Source organism: Penicillium lagena (assembly GCF_028827675.1).
Source record: "Penicillium lagena strain IBT 129212 chromosome Unknown utg000002l_segment0_segment0, whole genome shotgun sequence".
In the NCBI taxonomy this organism is placed as follows: domain Eukaryota; kingdom Fungi; phylum Ascomycota; class Eurotiomycetes; order Eurotiales; family Aspergillaceae; genus Penicillium; species Penicillium lagena.
The window spans coordinates 2,962,262-2,983,394 of record NW_026623223.1 but is presented as its reverse complement, the minus strand read 5'-3'; the positions used below and the strand labels follow the sequence as shown (position 1 = coordinate 2,983,394).

At 53.3% G+C, this 21,133-nt stretch overlaps 8 protein-coding genes across 8 annotated transcripts; 5 read left to right on the top strand and 3 right to left on the bottom strand.

Annotated features, from left to right (window-relative positions):
• Positions 1 to 6,175: 6,175 nt before the first annotated feature.
• N7510_003991 (translation initiation factor eIF2B subunit alpha) lies at positions 6,176 to 7,279 on the bottom strand (the record flags this gene model as incomplete). The annotated part of the gene is made up of 2 exons (XM_056975917.1): positions 6,176 to 7,187; positions 7,239 to 7,279. The coding sequence occupies 2 exons, from the start codon at positions 7,277 to 7,279 to the stop codon at positions 6,176 to 6,178; spliced, it is 1,053 nt and encodes a 350-aa protein (XP_056835873.1).
• Positions 7,280 to 7,437: 158 nt separating this feature from the next.
• Positions 7,438 to 8,980, top strand: nuf2 (kinetochore-associated Ndc80 complex subunit NUF2; the record flags this gene model as incomplete). The annotated part of the gene is made up of 4 exons (XM_056975916.1): positions 7,438 to 7,542; positions 7,592 to 7,852; positions 7,901 to 8,815; positions 8,867 to 8,980. The coding sequence occupies 4 exons, from the start codon at positions 7,438 to 7,440 to the stop codon at positions 8,978 to 8,980; spliced, it is 1,395 nt and encodes a 464-aa protein (XP_056835872.1).
• A 132-nt stretch (positions 8,981 to 9,112) lies between these two features.
• Positions 9,113 to 9,709, bottom strand: N7510_003989 (uncharacterized protein; the record flags this gene model as incomplete). The annotated part of the gene is made up of 1 exon (XM_056975915.1): positions 9,113 to 9,709. One exon carries the CDS (start codon positions 9,707 to 9,709, stop codon positions 9,113 to 9,115), a length of 597 nt encoding a protein of 198 aa, XP_056835871.1.
• A 176-nt stretch (positions 9,710 to 9,885) lies between these two features.
• Positions 9,886 to 12,555, top strand: N7510_003988 (AP-3 complex subunit beta; the record flags this gene model as incomplete). The annotated part of the gene is made up of 3 exons (XM_056975914.1): positions 9,886 to 9,925; positions 9,995 to 10,152; positions 10,216 to 12,555. The coding sequence occupies 3 exons, from the start codon at positions 9,886 to 9,888 to the stop codon at positions 12,553 to 12,555; spliced, it is 2,538 nt and encodes an 845-aa protein (XP_056835870.1).
• A 556-nt stretch (positions 12,556 to 13,111) lies between these two features.
• Positions 13,112 to 14,182, top strand: N7510_003987 (serine/threonine-protein phosphatase; the record flags this gene model as incomplete). The annotated part of the gene is made up of 3 exons (XM_056975913.1): positions 13,112 to 13,127; positions 13,178 to 13,411; positions 13,467 to 14,182. The coding sequence occupies 3 exons, from the start codon at positions 13,112 to 13,114 to the stop codon at positions 14,180 to 14,182; spliced, it is 966 nt and encodes a 321-aa protein (XP_056835869.1).
• Positions 14,183 to 14,377: 195 nt separating this feature from the next.
• Positions 14,378 to 15,137, bottom strand: N7510_003986 (rho GDP-dissociation inhibitor; the record flags this gene model as incomplete). The annotated part of the gene is made up of 3 exons (XM_056975912.1): positions 14,378 to 14,508; positions 14,576 to 14,947; positions 15,047 to 15,137. 3 exons carry the CDS (start codon positions 15,135 to 15,137, stop codon positions 14,378 to 14,380), a joined length of 594 nt encoding a protein of 197 aa, XP_056835868.1.
• Positions 15,138 to 16,137: 1,000 nt separating this feature from the next.
• Positions 16,138 to 17,712, top strand: N7510_003985 (KilA-N domain-containing protein; the record flags this gene model as incomplete). The annotated part of the gene is made up of 5 exons (XM_056975911.1): positions 16,138 to 16,198; positions 16,334 to 16,542; positions 16,600 to 16,756; positions 16,817 to 17,630; positions 17,688 to 17,712. The coding sequence occupies 5 exons, from the start codon at positions 16,138 to 16,140 to the stop codon at positions 17,710 to 17,712; spliced, it is 1,266 nt and encodes a 421-aa protein (XP_056835867.1).
• An 818-nt stretch (positions 17,713 to 18,530) lies between these two features.
• N7510_003984 (cleavage polyadenylation factor subunit CLP1) lies at positions 18,531 to 20,332 on the top strand (the record flags this gene model as incomplete). The annotated part of the gene is made up of 2 exons (XM_056975910.1): positions 18,531 to 18,668; positions 18,794 to 20,332. The coding sequence occupies 2 exons, from the start codon at positions 18,531 to 18,533 to the stop codon at positions 20,330 to 20,332; spliced, it is 1,677 nt and encodes a 558-aa protein (XP_056835866.1).
• Positions 20,333 to 21,133: the final 801 nt, after the last annotated feature.

Genomic DNA, 21,133 nt, shown 5'->3' with positions numbered 1-21,133 from the left:
CAGGTGTCAGACTTCCAAAATCCAATCCTCGCTAATCACATCTCGAATTTCATCACAAGATCTCGTAATCTCTAATCAACCACGAATCGTCGCTAATAAGTCATATATATGCACACGAAATACGCGCACGAACCATTCATGCGTACCCTTGGTCTAATAGGATAACCTGACCAGGCCGATCTGCATAAAGCTAGTCAGAACAAAAAGCTTGAACCTGGCGGCCCATCGCCAAGCATTTGGAGATTAGAAAGCAGCTTCGGCCATCTGAAATGTAGTCAGCGATCTGCTGCCGACCATATGACGGAATATGTAAGCTGGTAGAGTGCTTGTCGAGGCGACATCGTCCCTGTCTCGCCGTTGGTCGAACAATTTGACAAGGTGGCGAGAAGTGTGGGGCACGCAACAATGGCTTGGTTCGGTGCGGGCCGGCTGCCGCGCCAGACTCAATTACATGCTCAGGGTTCCGTGATGGGTTACCTGTCAATCCCATGAACCTGTATGTCGGCTCTCTGAGCAACAATGCCAATACGTACAAGCTTCGTCCTTTATCTTTTAGTGTGAGCCTTTTTGAGTACTTTTACAGGACAGCTCACACTCACCTGCTCTTGAACTAGCAGCCTGATGAATGGCATCTGTCCCAAACCAATTCCGCCAATAGAAATAGACCATTTGCTTGATCATCGCCTTAGCCTCGATTTTGAGGCCGCCCCCTCACCTCTCCAGCATCTCCGCTGAATTCTCTAGATTCTACGATCCCCAGACTTCTTGTTTCTACTTTTGGCAACACTGAACGTTGGCTCTTTATCCCTCCGAAATGGTTGGACTTTCGGCTACAGCCAACGTTATCGCGGTTATTCAACTCGTAGGGAGTATTGTAAAGATCTGTGGGGGCTACATTCAGGAGGTGAAACATGCACAAGACGATATCATCACTTTACAACAGACGGTTGCGGGTCTTGAAGGCGTTCTGCATAAGCTCAAAGAACTCCTCCAAGACCCTCACGGTACAAAGCTACGCACATCTTCCTCGCTAGTCAACAACATTAGCGATTGCCTTTCGCACCTCGAGGCCTTGGAAGAGAAGATTGATATAGGGAGGGGGAAACAAATGATGAAAAGACTCGGAATTCGGGCTTTGAAATGGCCTCTCAAACGCGCAGAAGTGGGCAGAATTATCGGCGATCTCGAGAGATATAAGTCTTCCTTCGCTTTATCTTTGCATGTTGACAATACGTACGTTAATCGACCACAATTGCTCGAGTGCGACTAGCTTATATCTGCATAGAACTATCTTAACTGGTGTGGCTCTGAATATAGACCAGATCGGCCAGAATTTGGGTCTTGACAAGCTACCAATCGCGCGTGGGGCCGAGTTTGACTCATATATGGATCAACATGAGGATGAATGCCTCCTAGGCACCAGAACCGAGCTCCTTCGCCAAATCACGGAGTGGGCTAGCTCGCCACAAGACAAATGCATGTTCTGGCTAAATGGCAAGGCTGGAACAGGGAAGTCGACCATCTGCCGAACAGTGGCAAAATCCTTGAAAGACGCGAAGATCCTCGGTGCGAGTTTCTTCTTCAAGAGGGGAGAAGGGGACCGCGGAAATGCTACGAAGCTTTTCCCGACAATCGCGAGACAGTTGATGATTAGCATTCCTAAATTGCAACCGGTTGTCTGGAATGAAATCAAAGACGAACCCGATCTTGCAGGCAAATCCTTAAGAGAGCAATTTGACAGGCTGCTCCTTCAGCCCCTACTGAGATTAGACTCAGCTAAGGAACAAGCTCCGACCGCGGTAATAGTGATTGACGCATTGGACGAATGTGAGAATGATAAGGACATCCGAGTTATACTCCAACTACTACCACAGCTACGGGTGCCAACTGCTTTGCGTGTACGGCTTTTCTTGACAAGTAGGGATGAAACACCGATCACTTTAGGATTCTCAGAGATTGCGAATCATCATCAGGATCTGGCTCTCCATGAGATCCCTGAGGTAGTGACGGAACATGACATATCTCTATTCTTGAAAGACCGATTTGCAAAGATTAGAGATAGGAGAGACGTCCCTTCAGACTGGCCTGGCAACGAAGCCTTTCGAAAATTGCTTATAATGTCAGTCCCATTGTTCATTTGCGCCGCCACTATATGTCGATTCTTGGAAGATCCGAAGTGGGACCCAGAAGTGCGCCTTGTAGAACTTCTAGAGGGCCAAGCAAAATATGCGACGAAAATGGAGAAGACTTATCTACCAATCCTTACGCGACTCCTTGAGGATCAAGATGATGACGAAGCAGACCAGCTGCTGCAACAGTTTCACGAAATAGTCGGCACCATCCTCCTCCTTGCTATTCCTCTTTCGGTCAATGCGCTTTCCCAGCTCCTCCGTATCAGAGTGGGGATTATCAGCAATCTATTAAATTTATTCCAGTCTGTTCTCAACATACCTAGTAACCAAGATATCCCAGTCAGGATCCTACATTTATCGTTTCGAGAATTCCTGGTTAAGTCCACGAGCAAGTTCCGTGTGAATGAACAACAGACGCACAATACTATCACGAAATATTGTCTTGGCTCCATGCATAGTGGGTTGAAAAGGAATATCTGTGACCTATCAAGTTACGGTACTGAAAGGAAGGAAATCGATGCCCAGTTAATCCAGCAACATCTCCCACCAGAATTGCAATACTCTTGTCGTTATTGGGCATATCATCTGGCACAATGCAAAAACCCCACCGCTGAAATGGAGGATGCCCTTTTGTTTCTCCAGAAACATTTCCTACACTGGATAGAAGCAATGAGCATTCTAGGTCTTGCTTCTGAGGTTGTGGGGATCATTAATCTATTGCAGTCAGTTTTACACGTAAGTGTCTATTAAGTGTTCCGATATCATTCCCGCTAATTGATATAGAGGCATGAAAACCACGAACTATCAGAGTTTCTACATGACGCAAAGCGATTCTTTCTTAGAAATAGACAAATCGCTAGCGAAGTTCCTCTTCAAATTTATTACGCAGGACTTGTATTTGCACCGAGACAGGCAATAATTCGGAAGCAATTCGAAGCAGAACTCCCAGATTGGATACGCGTTTTGTCGCATGTTCAGGAAAGATGGAGTACAGAATTACAGACCATCGAGGGCCATTCAGAGTCGGTTTTTTCGGTGGTTTTCTCGCCCGATAGCCGGCTACTGGCGTCTGGCTCCTATGATAATACTATCCGGCTCTGGGATTCAGCCACGGGCGCTCTACAGCAGACACTCAAGGCCCATTCAGACTCAGTCCGGTCAGTATCGTTCTCGCGAGACGGCCAGCTGCTAGCATCTGGCTCCTATGACAACACTGTCCGGCTGTGGGATACGGCGACGGGCATCCTACAGCAGACCCTCAAGGGTCATTCGGGCTCAGTTTTCGCAGTGGCGTTCTCACAAGACGGCCAGCTACTCGCATCTAGCTCTAGTGATAAGACTATTCGGTTCTGGGATTCGGCGACGGGCACCCTACAGCAGACTCTTGAGGGCCATTTGAGCGCAGTTAACTCGATGTCGTTCTCGCCTAATGGCCGGCTACTAGCGTCTGGCTCTAGTGATAAGACTATCCAACTCTGGGATTCAGCAACAGGCGCCCTACACCAGACCCTCGAGGGCCATTCAGGCTCGGTTTTCTCATTGTCCTTCTCTCCTGATGGCCGGCTGCTAGCATCTGGCTCCTATGATAGCACCGTCCGGGTCTGGGACTCGACTACGGGCGTCTTACAGCAGACCCTCGAGGGCCATTCAGGCTTGGTCCGGTCCGTATCATTCTCGCGAGACGGCCAGCTACTAGCATCTAGCTCTAGTGATAAGACTATCCGGCTCTGGGATTCGACAACGGGCGCCCTACAGCAGACCCTCAAGGGTCATTTAGACTCAGTCTGGTCAGTATCGTTCTCACAAGACGGCCAGCTACTAGCATCTGGCTCTAGTGATAAGACCGTTCGACTCTGGGATATAGCGACGGGCATCCTAGAGCAGACCCTCGAGGGCCATTCTGGCTCAGTTAACTCGATGTCGTTCTCGCCCGACGGCCGGCTAGCGTCTGGTTCCTATGATAATACCGCCCGGCTCTGGGATTCAGCGACGGGCGCCCTTCAGCAGACCCTCAAGGGGCATTCGGGCTTAGTTTTCTCAGTGGCTTTCTCGCCTGATGGCCGGCTACTAGCATCTGGCTCCTATGATAGCACCGTCCGGCTCTGGGATTCGGCTACGGGCGTTTTACAGCAGACGCTCGAGGGCCATTCAGGCTTGGTTAACTTAATATCGTTCTCGCCCGACGGCCGGCTGCTAGCGTCTGGCTCCTATGATAATACTATCCGGCTCTGGAGTTCGGCCACAGGCACCCCCCGGCAGATCCTTAAGGCCCATTCAGACTCAGTCCGGTCGGTATCATTCTCGCGAGACGGCCAGCTACTAGCATCTGGCTCCTATGATAACACTGTCCGGCTATGGGATGCGACGACGGGCACCCTAAAGCAGACCCTCGAGGGCCATTCGGGCTCAATTGACTCAATTTCATTCTCGCGAGACGGCCGGCTGGTAGCATCTGGCTCCTATGATAACACCGTCCGACTATGGGATACGGCAACGGGTGTCCCACAGCAGACCCTCAAGGGTCATTCGGGCTCAATTTTCTCAGTGGCGTTCTCGCAAGACGGCCAGCTGCTAGCATCTGGCTCCGGTGATAAGACCGTCCGGCTCTGGGATACGACCACTGGCGCTCTACAGCAGACCTTACAGGTCGAGGGAGTAGTCACCGACTTAGAATTTTCTGCAGATTGTTCATACCTTAAAACTAATGTGGGATACCTCAAGATCCAAATCTTGCGTGACACGACACCCCCAGGTCTAACTAGACCGGAGACCAACATGTTCCTGATAGAAGGTCAGTGGGTGACTCTTCGACGCGAAAAGGCACTATGGCTTCCTCCAGACTATCGGCCCCGTTGTTCAGCGGTAAACGAAAATAGTCTCGCCTTGGGACACGCATCGGGACGGGTTTCTATCTTCAAATTTTGTGCATCCTGTCAAGGATAATGTTGTCATACAGCACTTGGCCCCCTCACTATATTCATTTGTTTACTTTGCATCAGTCAGACTCGCATCCTAAATTGCATCGCGAGTCCTAGATAGCTATCTCTTTCCAGAAGGAGGGCCTGGAAGAAGTGGACTTTTTTTGTTGCGGCCTACAATTAGAGTCTGCGGCGGATATCTCCAGCTTCTCCACCCAATACAGAGAGCTATGAGTGTTCGATGGTGAAGCGGGATTTGCGCTTGGCCGTAAGCAGAGCTTGGCAGCTATCCTCTCGCTTTTGGGGAGTCTAATTACGGTGTTGAATACAGTAGGATGTTTTAACGAGTTCACATCACTGAAACACCTTGACTACGACGTTCTGTAATTAACTATATGTTGGGAGATAAAGCTTGGCCAATAATGAGGTTTCTCTTGGCGTTTCTTGCCTTTTCAAGTACTCTGGCTGATTTCCTAATCCAGCATGCATCTCACTAGGGCTCCGACACTAGTTATACTCCTCCACACTCAAGTCTGAGCCCCTCGGCTCCCACGATTTGGATTCCTATCTGCTCGTAAGCGCCAGTTATAGTTATACCTAACTCACTAAGCGAGATATTCCCGAGTCACTTGGCGCTGGGCTAACTATGTGATTCGTGACAACAAGCGCCCAAGTCGTATAAGCCACCACACTAGAAGAAAACACATCGAGAGGCTATTATTAAGGGAGTGAAATGATTCAGCAAAGTGAAGCTGGGCTCCGAGTTTGTGACGATCTAGCAGTATCCTAGGTGTATATTCTATCTGTGAACTGGGGCAAACCACCCGTTTTGGACAGTCGATCAGAGGAAGACATGGATGACACTCACTGTAGGCTGTTTGCGTTTCAGCCTCCTCAGCGGTGATGGTGTCCATCTGGGAGTGTCGGTTCACACGCAATGCAGTCGCTGTGCCAATTATCTCCGAGCGCCTATCACCATGGTGTGGCTAGGAAAGAAACAAAGAATTCGCGTCAAGTCATTCGCCATTAAATCATCTGCGCCACCTTCGCCGCCTGAACTTTTACTGACGCCGGGTGCCCAACGGCGCATGCTATCCGATTTTGTAAGAGACACATGATCGCTCCTTAGAACCAAATCTTGATCAGCTCTTCGCTGACGGCGCTAGGCGTCAAGACACCGCTATCCGTGATCAGCGCAGAGATCAAGTGTGGTGGTGTGAAATCGACCGAGTCACACAGAGGCAGCTCAATCGGTCCGTCTGCATTCGTGCCGGCCGCCGATGCTTGCTGTTGGCTCTCCTCCGCAATGTCCTCCTCGGACTTGAACTCGATAACGTGCTGCTCAATGGGCAAGTCGTACTGTCCCAGCGGATACAACCGAACGAACTTGTGGCTCTCTGCGACCACGTAAAATGGCTTCCCGATCGCCTTTGCAAGGAGACCAATCTGGTAGGTGCCCATGCGAGACACGATGCCTCCGTTCTCCACCACTCCCTCCGCACCCACGATGACCATATCCGCTTTCCCCAGAGCATACGCCACCGCTGATTCCGGGATCGTAGCAACTGGAACGCCCTTTGCTCTCAAGGCTCGAACGGTTTCCATCCCCTCGGGTTCCCCGGACGGGTCGTCCAAGCCCTTGCTGGTCGACGACATGACATAAATCACACGGAAGCGCACAACGGACGGACCACCCTCTTCATCTGCAGCTTTCCGCAACAACGATGCGACAGCCCTAGAGCCACCGTTGGTGATCACAGTGCTGCCATCCCGGATGAACCCTCTTCCAAACGCCGCAATCTTTTCTCGACTTTCCTTGGCGCGTCGAATGAATAGTCGTCCATTAGACAAAAGATGCGTCCGAATAGCCTTAAAGTCACCCGCGGGCCCAAGCTGTCCCGGCCGTTGTAACGTGGTGATCAGGTAGCGCTGAAAGAGATCGGTTCCGGCGGAGAGGCCGATTGGGTTGGGGATCGATTGCTTCAAGTGGGCGGTGGACTTTGCCAGTAGATCCAAGGTTTCTGAGATAGTGGATGCCGCTGAGTGTGTGAGGAGAAGCACCAGGGCTTCAATGGCCGCGATGGGCATGGTGAGATCGGGGTCGGAGCGGAGGAGGTCATTGTATGTTGCGACAATACTGTTCCGCGGGTGAGCCAGATGCGCAAAGAATTGGTCGACGGGCACTTACTCGAACCCCTTGGCCGCAGCCGTACTTGTGGGAGGCGCCATGTGGTGTATAATGGTTATGGTAGCAGGAAAGAAAGACCAAGCAAGCCGGCGAGTCATTGAGTGAATTTGTGTTTGACGTGTTTGCACTGCCCCTCCAAGTCTAAACCCGATCGGGGCGGAATCAACAAGAACCACGAACAGGACAACTCCCACGCGCGATGGCCTACAATAATCACCGCATGAGCCAGCAGTTCCATGGCTCGCAGCAACCTCATGGCCGCACTCGCAAGAAGGAAGACGAGAACGATGCCCTGATGCGCCTGGTGAGTTGCCTCCGGTGTCCTGGTCGCGTTCACGCTGACCACCTCGCAGCCCGACAAGGAAATCGCAGGATGTATCAACGACATTGGAATCCCCTTTACCACGGCCGACCTGGCCAAGCCCCAGCCGCAGCAGATCCAGATGGTATTCGAATGGTTCGCGGAGCTACTCATGAATACGACTCGCGAGACTGTGGAGCCGGCCATGCACGCCGCGGCGGAGGATATCTGCGGCGACTACCCTGATATCATTCCGAACGACACGCGCAACCTCATGGGATTCTTCGTCAGCCTCCGACGGCTGCTGATGGAGGTGTGTTGTGCTGCCCTGCGTGTCCCTTCGTGACTGACCGTAGACCAGTGCGGCGTCAACGATTTTACCTTTACCGATCTAACCAAACCGACACATGACCGGCTGGTCAAGATTTTTTCATACCTAATCAACTTTGTTCGGTTCCGCGAATCGCAGACGCCAGTGATCGATGACCACTTCAACAAGACGGAGAAGACCAAATCGCGCATCGACGAGCTGCTGTCCGACAACCAGGAAATTGAACTCCGCCTGAATGATATGCGACGGGATCTCAAGGCTAATGAGGGTCAGGTGCAGGACAAAATTAGGCAAAACAATGAACTGAAGGCACGGCTGAAGGAGCTGCATACGGAACAAGCACGCGTCTCCGAGACACTGGAACGGGTCAAGGGGGATAAGGCCCGGCAGCAGATGTTGTTGGAAGAAAAGACGGAGAAGCTGGTCCGCACGCGGCAAGAAGCAGAGAAGCTGCGGCCTTATGTGCTCCAGTCCTCGGCCACTCTCCAGGCAAATCTGACCGAGCTGTCTGAGAACCTGATGCGCGAGAAAGCGCAGATTGATACAATGGAGAAGCGAGCCCGCGCCCTTCAGACCTCGTCAGACACCTTCGTCGTCGTCTCTAATGATGTGCAGGCGTGCGTCAAGTTGCTCGAAGATATCTCCATGGAATTACAGAAGGAAGATGAGGAAGAATCCCGCGCCGTGAGGAACAAGGAGGCCATCTCAGAGAGAGGCAACAGCGTTCGGGAGGTGGAGCAGACCGAGAAGCTCCTGCAGCGACAACTAGCTCGGTGGAACGAGCGGATTGAGTCTCTACGGAAGAATGCACAGGAGAAGGCAGAGGTCGCCCAAGCGCGCATGGAAGAGCTGCGGAATGTACAGAAGCAATTACGTGAGGAGCGCGCTGAGAAACAGCGCGATATGGAGCGGCGGCGGATTCGCATCGAACAGACAGAGAAGAAGGCATGTCTCCAATTACTTTCAACCCGCGGACATATTTACTGATGACTGCAGATGGCCGATCTCAAGGAAAACATCGAGAACGAGATCCAAGGCGCCCACGACCAGTACCTGAAGCTCGAATCGCACATCAAGCTCTACATCACGGAGATGGAAAAGTCTCTGTGATCTTATGTATGGATGTTTTAGGAGTTCAGCGGTCGGCTCTAGGATACCCGGACGGTGCAGAGTCATTCTCACGGAGTTCTGTTGTGTTTCCACGTCTCTCAATTGTATCTTTTTCCCCTGGTTATTCAATCTTCAATCAAACTCGAACCAGCGTTGAGCAACCCGTCTCACGGTCACACCTCGGCCACCCCAGGCCCTCTCTTCACCTCGGATCCGGACAGAGCCATTCAACAGGGGCACATGCGCGTCCCAGAGCGGTCGTCCGCAGTCGGTATTCGTAGGATCAATAGCATCGCAGCATTCACAGAGTCTCAGCTCGCTGTTAGTTCGAGAAGCAGCCTCGACAGCTGTAGCAAATGTTCTCGACAGTCCTTGTCCCGAGAACTCTGTCGTCGAGGCATGTAACGCCACCGCATCTAGAATAGCCAACAGTCGCCGTCCATCATTCTGTGCAGAGAGCAGGACCGCGAGATGCGCCCGCAGGCTTTCGAGAGACGGACAGAACGCTAGCTGGATCTTGCTGGACTTGGCCAGAATGGCGATAGTTTTTGAAGGTAGCTCATGATTTGGTGCTTGTTGAGACTGAATCACGGCAGATAGCTGGGCGAGGAAGCCGTCTCTCGAGCCACAGATAATCAGGTGTGTGTCTGTGTGAGCGGTGTCAAGCAGTCGCTGTACAAAGTCGGTTATTAGCTCGCAGCCAATGATCCTCGGAGAAGCAGATGCCATGGTTGCATGATGTCGTTCATGTTACCATCATTAGCGGTGGAAGAGAGGAGGTTGTCTGTCCCGCGGATATAGGAATTCCTGTTTGTTCCTCCGCTTTCATCCCCCCCACCGTCTAACTTACTCACTCATTCACTCACCTCGCCCTCGTCCCTCCCTCGTGCAGGGATCCTGGCAAGATGGAAACAATCTCCAGGATCTCCTCGATGCTGGAAACAGGTAAGCCGCTTTTGATTTATTTCCATGCCGGACTGTAGCTGACCGTGGCCTCCGCTTGTGTGCGAACAGCACGAGAGCTCACCCTCGAGGCCGCCCAGTCCGCCGCCAGCAATCGCAGCTCGAAACCCGACTACTCGTCGCGCACTTACTCCGTCGCCCACATCAAGAAGCTACTGGACAGCCGACATGAACGCGAGGTCTTGGATGGGATGCGGAGGGTCATCTCGGTATGCCGACAGCCCGCGAATGACGCCCGCAGAGGACACGCAGACTGACCCAATTGTTTCCAGTTGATGTACCGCTCTGAGCCCTCCCTCCCGTTCTTCTCGGCCGTGGTCAAAAACGCCGCCAGTGCCCACCTGGAAGTCAAGAAGCTGGTTTACATCTACCTGGTTCACCACGCTGAGGCCGAGCCGGACCTGGCCCTGCTGTCGGTGAATGCGATCCAGAAATCGCTTACAGACCAGAACCCGCAGGTGCGGACCATGGCATTGCGGACCATGTCTGGAATTCGAGTACCGGTAATCAGCCAGATCGTGTCACTGGCCATCAAGCGGGGGTGCGGTGATATGAGTCCACATGTACGGAAGGCAGCGGCCCTGGCCATTCCCAAGTGCTATCGCTTGGACCCGAGCACGATGCCCCAGTTGCTGGGATATCTGTCAAACCTGTTGGGCGATCCGCAGTACTTTGTGGTTGGCTCTGCGGTCGCAGCCTTTTTGGATATCTGCCCGGAACGGATTGACTTGGTCCACAAGCACTATCGCGGTTTGGTGAAGAAGCTGGTGGATATGGATGAATGGGGTCAGCTGGCGACCTTGCGTTTGTTGACGTTTTACGCGCGCAAATGCTTTCCTCGCCGAACTCAGAAGGTAAAGCAGGCAGTTACCAAGGCGTTCTACGACGAGGACCAGCCAGATCAAGGCGCCGAGGACTCGGGCGAGGAATACGAGGTCCCCGTGGTAGACTCTGACCTTGAGCCTTTCCTCCGCGCATGCAAGTTACTACTGCAGAGCCGCAACTCGGCCGTGATTGTCAGCGTTGTCCGCTGTTTTCTTTACCTGGCTCCTCCAGAGTATCTGCTGTCTGCTGTTGGTCCTCTGGTGGCCCTCCTGCGGAGTCCGCAAGATATGCAGCTCATTGCTCTCTACAATATTGTAGCAGTGGCCTTGCGCGACCCCAAGCCGTTCGCCAAATATACCGCGCATTTTCTCGTCCATGCCAATGATACGCCGCATATCTTGCATCTCAAACTCGAAGTGCTAACAATTCTCTTCCCGCATTGTGGGAAACATTGGAAGAGCGTGATAATCAGTGAACTGGAACATTTCTCCAAGGGCACGGACCCAGATCTGGTGCGAGAGAGCGTGCGAGCCATCGGACGTTGCGCACAGGGAGATGCCAATACCGCAGATTTATGTCTACGCATCCTTCTCAGTCAGATCTCCAGCCTGGACGGGAACCTGGTGTCGGAGTCTCTGACTGTTATCCGCCATTTGATTCAACAGGACCCGACATCACATAAACAGACTGTCATTCAGCTTGTCAAGCATCTTGGGTCAACAGCCCATCCTGACGCCCGAGCCACCATTATTTGGCTTGTTGGCGAGTTCGCTGGTATTGACGTGGATAACAATATTGCACCCGATGTTCTCCGTGTGTTGGTGCGAAGCTTCGCGGACGAGCCAGAGGTTGTCAAGCAACAAATCGTTCTCCTCGGTGCTAAAGTGTACCTTCAGCATCTTCTCAAGAACCCTCCGAAAGAGGACTCCACTGAAACCACATCGCCGGAAAAACCTGCGATCAACACACAGAAATTCCAGAATGAGTGGACAGATGATCAGCTTGAAGAGCAGATTCATCCCCCCGAGAATGCGGGAGAGGCGAAGGGCAAAGAAAAGCAAGAAGGCGTCGAGACAAAAGAAGGAGAGGAAGAAGACCGCATCACTCTGCTCTGGCGCTACATCCTGTTACTCGCTCGCTACGACACTTCCTACGACCTCCGCGACCGAGCTCGTCTCTATAAAGCTCTCCTCGCCAGCCCATCCTCCACCCCGCTCGCCAACCTGCTTCTTCTCGCCCCGAAACCAGTACCACACGTCCCAAGTCCCTCAGAAACACGCAAGGATCTTCTAGTCGGATCTGCAACCCTAGTTGTTGGTCCAGATGCCGGTCCCTACGGCTTGCGCGGTTACGAGAACCTTCCGGACTGGGTTGAACTAGGCCACGAGCCAGATTCGAGTCTGCGCGTCGAAGATGTGAAACCGGATTCAACTCAAACCCAGCTCTCGATGACCGCCGGCGAACGACTCGATCGAGCCCTCCGTGAACATCAGACCTCTGGCGGGGCAGGCAGGAGACATAATGGTGCCGCAGTGCCGACGGACCCAGCCGGGAAGAAGACCCTGAATCAGTGGTTAGACGAGGAAGACGAGGAGACCGAGACTGAGAGCGAAACGGATTCCGAGGAAGAAGAGACCGATTCGGAAGAGGAAGATGAGTCCGAGGAGGAGGACTCTGAAGAAGATGAAGACGGGGAGGAAGAGGAGACGGACTCCGAAAGCGAGGCTGATCACATAGCAACACAGCAGTTGCTGGCTCAGCCTGGTTCGAGAACTCCAAATGTATAATGGGTTAGGGCTGGGCCGGGTTGGACAACGACATAGACGATACTTTTAGATGTGAATGGCATGTGTTACGTACATACCTCAGTTGTGCAACCCTTTATTTCCCCTTCTGTTTTGCTGTCTTGTGTCCATCTTATAGTTAGTTCCATACGATGATCTCGATCCAGGAACGCGTCACGTGACATGCCGGTGAACAGCGGCAGTTTAGTCCAGCCGAGAACTGTTTTACTCGGATCGGGAGCAACTCTGCCAGCCTTCTAGCCCTGCGTGCGGGCATCTGTATACGATCGATCACTGTTGGCTTGGACGGGGAACTGCTCTGTGGTCATGATGGTCGTTGCGTCGGGATCGCTTCTCTCAACTGATCTCCCCTTCCTAACCTTCTCCATTGAGCCCACGCCCGCCACTCCGGCCCCGTCTTGTTGATTATTCACCATCGACTGCTTGATTCGCCTGCCTCCATCCCAGCATTGACAGCAACCGACCAAACCCTGCCTGCCCTTGACGTCACTCTTTTGAATCGTGAATATCCATTCGGGCCTCTGAAACCCTGCCCGCTATGCCTGGCTTACCAGGTAAGTGTCCACCGTCAATATTCCCTGGGTGTGTATTAACGGCCGGCCAGCCAGCATCGATCTAGATGAGTGCATCGAGCGGCTCTATCGAAAGGAATTACTCGCAGACTCGGTCATCGAAGCGATATGTGCCAAGGCGAAGGAGCTCTTGATGAAGGAGAGCAATGTCGTCCATATCGCTGCGCCGGTCACCGTTGTGGGGGATATACATGGCCAGTTCTTTGATATGATCGAGATCTTTAAGATTGGCGGGTTTTGTCCCAATACGAACTACTTGTTTCTAGGTTCGTTCGCTGCGAGGCACGCCGGTTGTCTTTCGGTTGACTGATTTGATTACAGGTGATTATGTGGACCGCGGGCTGTTCAGTGTCGAGACTATCTCGCTGCTTATATGTCTTAAGCTGCGGTACCCCCAACGAGTCCATCTCATTCGCGGCAATCACGAATCTCGCGGTGTCACCCAGTCATACGGCTTCTACACCGAGTGCGCGCGGAAATACGGCAATGCCAACGTGTGGCACTACTTCACCGACATGTTCGATTTTCTCACGCTGAGCGTGGTGATCAATGACGAGATCTTCTGTGTGCATGGTGGCCTCTCGCCCTCCATCCATTCCATCGACCAGATCAAAATCATCGACCGCTTCCGCGAGATCCCCCATGAGGGTCCGATGGCTGACCTTGTATGGTCCGACCCGGACACAGAACGGGACGAGTTCTCTCTTTCCCCCCGTGGGGCGGGTTACACCTTTGGCGCGCAGGTCGTCAGGAAATTCCTCGAGGTCAACAGCATGTCCCACATCCTAAGAGCTCACCAGTTATGCCAAGAAGGGTATCAGGTGCTCTACGACGACCGGCTCAGCACGGTCTGGAGCGCCCCAAACTACTGTTATCGGTGCGGAAACCTAGCAAGTGTGCTGGAGGTCAGTGATACGGGCGAGCGGTACTTCAACATATTCGACGCCGCGCCCGAGAACGACGTGCATCGCAACGAGCAGCAGGCGCAGCAGCAGAATAAGGATGGCCCTAGTCCAGTGATTGACTACTTCCTGTGATGATACCCTTTGCTTTTGATTTTCGTTTCAATACACTTTATACGGAGTTTTTGGACGGACGGAAGATTCATCTTGTGCATTCACTGGGAGACAGCGAGACTGGCTATTTGGCGTCTGACATAAAGCATCTCCCGCAACGAATAATATCACCCTGAAAACGAAGACGAGTAGAACACACGAAACGAATGGCGGTCTCTACCAGTTCTTGGCAATGTCGAACGACCATTCAAACTGCAGGTGGGTGTGATCGTCATCGTCGAGGAACTTGGACACGGCATTGTAGTGGCCACGGGCCATCATACCGGAGGGCGCCTCCTCCTCATTGACTGTTATGATCATCACATTAGTCCCTATGTAGTTATCTCCGGACCGTCAAGAAGAAGATGCACTTACACTTCTTCTCATACGTCTGCTTATCAGTCGTATTCGGCGCATAGCTCCCCAACATCTCCTCATCCTTGGAAACACGGATCCCCTTCCGCTTCACCACCTGCAGATACTTAAGCCCACTCAGCACCTCATGGTGCACCTGGAAGACGACCTTGATGCGGAACTGCGCGCCCTCTTTGATGGTGAACGGCTTGTTCTTGAGGTCTGCCAACGCTCCGTCGCTGGACACGTCGATCACCACGTCGGGGCGGTCCCGCACTTCCAACGCTAGGGACTTGATAATGCACTTGCGGGGGTCGTTGGGGTCGCCGATTGGTGTGCCCGTGTTGAGGCCCAGGGAGGCTTTCCAGCGGTTTAGGGACTCGTCATTTTTGTCTGGTGGGGTGGGGTGGTGTTAGTTCTTGTGCACACGGGGCGTGATCGATTGTAGATTGCAGGCAGCGAGGCTGTCCTGGGTGATGGATCAATACTCACCCAGCTCCTGGTACTCCTCCAGAGTCTTCTTCTCGCCGACCTTGAAGCCCTCGGTCTTGGTGGCAGCGAGATCGTCCTCGTGGTCAGGCATGGTGGGTGTTTGTTTGTGGCGGGGCAGAACCAAGAAGTCGCAAGTGTGGCTTGGGATGGGATGAGATGGGAAGTAAACAAACCGCGAAACTCGCTCGATACCGTCGGGAGAGAAAGGAGATGGAAAGACGACACGGAGAGAAAGCCAACAAACACAGTTACTAAGTTGTCTGCCTCCTGAGACTCGGTGGGGGGAAAGGCGGTGGGGGGTGGGCGAGGCTATTACCTGCGTCGGAAGTATACATACGTGGGTGGGCTCTAGACTGCGACACCATTAATGGATGATTCCCGCTTCACTCGATCGGTTTGAGGCAGCAAGAAGATGTCCTATGGGATGTTCATGCACGTTGATCTGGAGACTCGACGGATCATGCAGTGTCCGCGGTATGTAGGTGAGTTCGGCATGCAGCGAAGCGTGCATGAATCAATCCAAGTCAATCCGCGGTCCAATTAGACTATCTGCTATGGCGATTCGATACTCCCCCGAACCATAGGACGGTCCCCTCGCCGGGGTGTCACTATACACCGCAGGGACGAACTACGACTGCTTATCAGGGGCGAGGGAATGCCAAGTCGCGAGCCCGCTCCGTACGGGCCATACGGGTAATTCTCACATTGGCCAATCACCCCCATTCCAAACCGAAAGGCCCAACCCACCGGACCATGCCGGACACAGGCAAGCCCCAGCCCCATCATTTAGTTGGTTAATCCGTCCCCCATTATTCATTATTCCTCTTCCATCGCGCTCTCCTGATTCATTGATCCGTGCCGCTTCGCGACTTTGGCTTTCTTGTCTGGAGGCATCTCCCATCAATCACATCGTCGCGCACGTTCTGCTTGACTTGCGCTCACTGTAAACCCTTCGGTGCTCCCATCCGACTCGGCCAGTCCTCGGAGAGCGACAAGCAACGCGCCTGCAACGTGGCTGTCGCATCTTTTTCCCCTTGACTATTTTCTCACCTCCCCTCCCCCTCTGCTCACCTCGTTCCTCGCCATCCACCATGTCGCGCTCTCTGCCGAAGCGGAACAATCCTCTCATCCTTGCCGAACAGGCTCCTTCTTGTAAGTGCTCGCTCCCCCCCCTCCCCGGTGCGCGTGGTCGCGCGACCGCGCGCACCCACCCTCCGAGTCGAGTCCTGCCCTGTGCGACTCGATATGTCTCAACACGGTGTCGCGGCTAATCACATTCACCTGCAGTCGAAGAGCTCCTCGCGCGCCGTCGTCTGGGAAAGACCAACCTCGCCGTCAAGGCCTCGTGGATCGGTACCTCCAATGCGACCAAGCCTGAGAACTTGGGTCTCTTCGAGTACGCCCACCTCCGGGCTCCGCTCCCGAAAGACCTCAAGGGCTCTGAGATCTTCCCATCCCACACCCCGCAGCAACACCCCGAGACATACTTCCTGATGGTGAGTCGCCGCCCTGCACTTTGCCCCGTGGAGACAGCCTCCCTAACATGACGACAGCGGAGAAGCAAGGACGGCTATGTCAGCGCCACTGGCATGTTCAAGATCGCATTCCCCTGGGCCAAGCTGGACGAGGAGCGCTCTGAGAGAGACTACCTCAAGACCCGGGACAATACGAGTGAAGACGAGATCGCCGGCAACGTGTGGATCTCCCCCTGTTCGGTAAGCACATATCATCTCCCCCGGCCAGCCACAGGAGCTAACTGACGGCTCCCAGCTCTCGAGCTCGCCAAAGAGTACAAGATGTACGACTGGGTTCGCGCGCTCCTCGACCCCACCGACATTGTCCAGAGCCCTTCTAGCGCAAAGAAGCACATCACACCACCGCCCAAGTTCGAGCTCCCGGAATCGGACGCCGCGCCGTCTTCGATCTCCGCATCCCCGTCGCGCCGAAGCCGCCGGTCCGTCTCGCCCAGCAAGAAGTCTCCGTCCAAGGTGCGCGGGTCTCGGGCTAAGAAGGACGTCCCGCCTACGCCATCAACAACTGCCGCCAATGCCAGTCTCCAGTCGGCTCTGAACATGGACGCAGAGTCTGTCAACGAAACTATTGAGAGTGTGGAAGAGGACATCGAGGTGAAGACCAGTGGATCCCCGAAGAAGACCAAGGGCCGGAAATCTAAGAAGGATTCCACCGTGGAGCCTGAGGACAAGAAGGCAGAGAAGGCCGATAAGAAGAAGAAAAAGGCCGATAAGCATGATGGTGAGAAGGAGAAGACCAAGACTGAGAAGACGACCGTCTCAGCTGATGCACCGATCACCTTGCCCGAGGTCCCGTCTGCTGAAGAGACCAAGGAGATGATCGCCAAGGCGAAGGGAATGGTCCAAGAAGCTATCAAGGCCGAAGGGGCCGCCGTGAAGTCAGCCTCCGCCAAGGTCACCAAGAAGCGCAAGGGCGAAGACCTCAGCGAGGACGAGGATGAGGAGACGGGAGCCGAGCGTGCGAAGAAGGCTAAGCTGCTGGAAGATAAGCTCAAGCGCGAGCGCGTTCGCAACCGCGCGCTGGTTGGCGTTTCTGCCGCCTTTGCTCTTGCGTGGGTTACCTACCCTTGACTGGACTGATCTGTTCACATTGCTAACAAGATTCCTAGTGCTTCGATCCCCTACTTCTTCTAAAAAAAAAAAAGGATACCTCCAATCTTTTATCACCCAAGGATCGATCGGGCGACCCATTTCCGGACGTCATTCTTCTCTGGGAGAACCATTTTTCCTTCCAATCTTTTTTTCTAATACTGCAGTTGGTCACACCCTATCGTCTGCCTGTCTACTTCACGGAAGGAACAGTCTATCTGATTCTAACCCCATTCTTTCTTTCTTGCTTGACCAGACGGGAATCGATTCCCAGTATCCTGTCCTGCTTCTGATCCCACCGCCCCCTCCCCATTCCCCCTGTCGCGTCATGATATATATTCCTCCCCACAAGACTGAGTCTGTCTGTACTGTACTTTGACATCCAACACCACTTTCTAATATCGTGCCTGCCTCGTCCCTCCTGCTCCGTGAGCCTCGGTCATCTACCATCTATCCATCTATGTCTCTAACCCCCTTTTTCCTTTTACCCGCTGTCTCCAAACCCCGCAATCCATCTGGTTGATGGTTGCCCACTTTCTGGTTGTAGTCCAAACTGTCTGTTCTAGGCATATCCCCCACTCACCAACCTTCGTTCTGTATCTAACTGTTTAGATACGTGGAGGTCCTTAATTAAGTGAATGGGTATTCAAATGAGTCATTCACAGTTCCAGGTATATGCTAGATCAAGTAGAGAAGCAGTTAGATATTTATACCCCTAAACCAGACATAAATTCAACGGCGTCGAAATGCTGCCCCAAAGCGCAGGGGTTAGCGCCGATCTCCAAATGCTTAGTCATGGCCGTCTTCAAACAGTCCAAACAGGACTTCATTGGAAGCACATCTCTGATCGACCTCAACGACCAATGTCTCTCCCGGGCTTAGACCTCACTCAGGTCTCGGAGGAGAGGTCCTCGGCCGTTGCGCCGCCGTCGCAGATCACCCTGTCGCCGGGCATGGAGTGGAGGTTCGAGGTCGCGTTTGGCAATATCGTGAGAGTCAAGGTGCGTACAACCTAATTGAGGATTCAGAGAGTGGAGAGCTTTCTGGGTGGAGAGCTTTTTCTGGCTGTTTTGTTCAAACAAGGCTCTCGAGCTTGTACAAGGAACCGCTGACCAAACTTCAATAGATTCTCACGGGAACCGCTGAGCTCTTCGGTACAGAGCTCGCCGAGTCGCAGACATACACTTTCACCGGGACCAAGGCGGCAATATATACATGGCATGGGTGCACGCTGGAGATCAGCGCGGGCGAGATGGCGATGACGACCGCGGACGGGGTGGCGCCGACAACTGGCCATGGTGCCGGGGGATGTCAGAGCGAGTACACAGCGGAAGAAACACCAATGGTGGAGTACGCCAACGTCCACTTTGCGCTGGAGACGATGCGCCAGGATGCGCAAGCCACAGGCAAAGATGGACCTCGCGTGTTGCTTCTGGGCCCCGAAAACGCGGGCAAGACCAGTCTGGCGAAGATACTGACCGCGTACGCGACCAAGGTCGGCCGGCAGCCGCTGGTGGTGAACCTGGACCCGACCGAAGGCATGCTCAGCGTCCCCGGTACGCTGTCTGCCACGGCTTTCCGCACTATGCTAGACGTTGAGGAGGGATGGGGCAGCAGTCCGATGTCGGGACCGAGTCCCGTGCCGGTCAAGCTACCTCTCATTTACAATTACCCACTACCCAGCCCTCTGGATGCCGAAGGATCGGTCTACCGACCTGTGGTATCGCGGCTTGCGCTGTCAGTGACTGGTCGAATGGCGGAGGATGAAGACGCGCGCGAGGCGGGCATTATTGTCGACACTCCGGGATTGTTGAGTTCCGGCAAGCCTGGCAGCCTGGAGCTGATCAACCATATTGTCACCGAATTCGCCATTACAACAATCTTGGTCTTGGGATCTGAGCGGTTGTACAGCACGACGGTCAAGCAGTATGACAATAAGCCTAGCTCGAGCTCAACAGCCGTTGCCTTCGATGAGCGCATTTCCGTCGTCAAGCTCTCCAAATCCGGAGGCTGTGTCGACCGCGATGCCGCTTTTCTTAAAATAATGCGCGAGTCGCAGATCCGATCTTATTTCTTTGGCAATCTGGTCCCATCATTCACCGCGTCCTCAGCCTTGGCGCTCTCTGCATCTTCGACCTCCATGGTGACATTATCACCACACGCGCAGCAACTTGACTTTTCCGCCCTCAGCGTCTATAATTACACCATTGCCTCCGTCGACGACGAAGACGAGGATGAATACGACCCCTCCCAGCTCACCACCGGCGATTCTTTCCTCCCTGGTGGCGGAGGTGACGACGAATCCCAGCAGCAGCAGGAACAACAAGGCCCCGATCGTGCTGCACCGCTACCGGGTATCGTCGGCTACGCACCTGTACCTCCATCCCAAGCATCCACAACCGCCAGTAACGTCCCTCTGAAAAAGGTGCTCCCTCCCGCGCCTGCTGCTCTGGCGAACACTCTTCTCGCAATCACCCACGCCCCAAACACAGCGTCACCCGCTGAGGTTCGCGACGCCAGCATCATGGGATTCTTGTATGTTGCCGACGTCGACGCAGACAAGGGCAAGATTCGTGTCCTGGCTCCTGTCGGCGGCAGGATGCCTCCGCGTGCGATGATTTGGATGAAACGCTGGCCGGGCGAGGTGGTCGGCTTGGTCGGTTAAAAAAGACTTCTTTCATAATTGTTACCAGGCATCGTTATACCGGGGACTGGAGTTCAGGCCGGGGGCTGTATTTGTACATAATCTCGTCCTTTTAGCATCCGGGTCCTATTTACGGGATCTCACACAGATGACGTTCTCTGTGCTTTGTTGTACTTGTCTTTCCTCCAGTATCTGTGCTGGGAGACTAGGCAGTTAACCAAAATATCCCATTGAGCGAACACGCATTCCATAATCTATCAGTAACTGGTGGAGTGAGCAATATCTTTCATCGGCTCCATTTCCTCTAGAGAATCGGGCGCAGATGAAGCGACGGTCATGAAGACATCTTGCAAAGAGATGTGGGTAGGGTAATAAAATTTCGGGATCGCATGATGCGGAGACTAGATTGGTTCCGGTGAGGGAAACCTCGAGACCTATGATGAACGGAGGGAAAATCATAGTTCATGGAAAAGAGAATTGGAATTGTAAGTGATGAACCAAGTTGTTCTAGTAGACATGTTGAGACTTTTATGTTGAGGCCCATTGTTGCGCAGACTGTAGGCTGCCAATGTTTACTGCGAGTTTCAGGCAGATATCTGCGACCCCCCTGCTCGCTTAAATGCACGAGAATATCCAACTCTTAAGACTGCCGGGCTACCTCCGTCTTGACTACATATTGTCCTCTTGTCCGACAACATACACACACCAAGCAGCAAAATATCACTATCAAGATGGAGCCCATTTCTTCTTCTCCACAGCTCAAAACTTCTCTCTCTTTCATTCTCCCAGAGGAGACATTGAAGCGATGCCATAGGCACTATA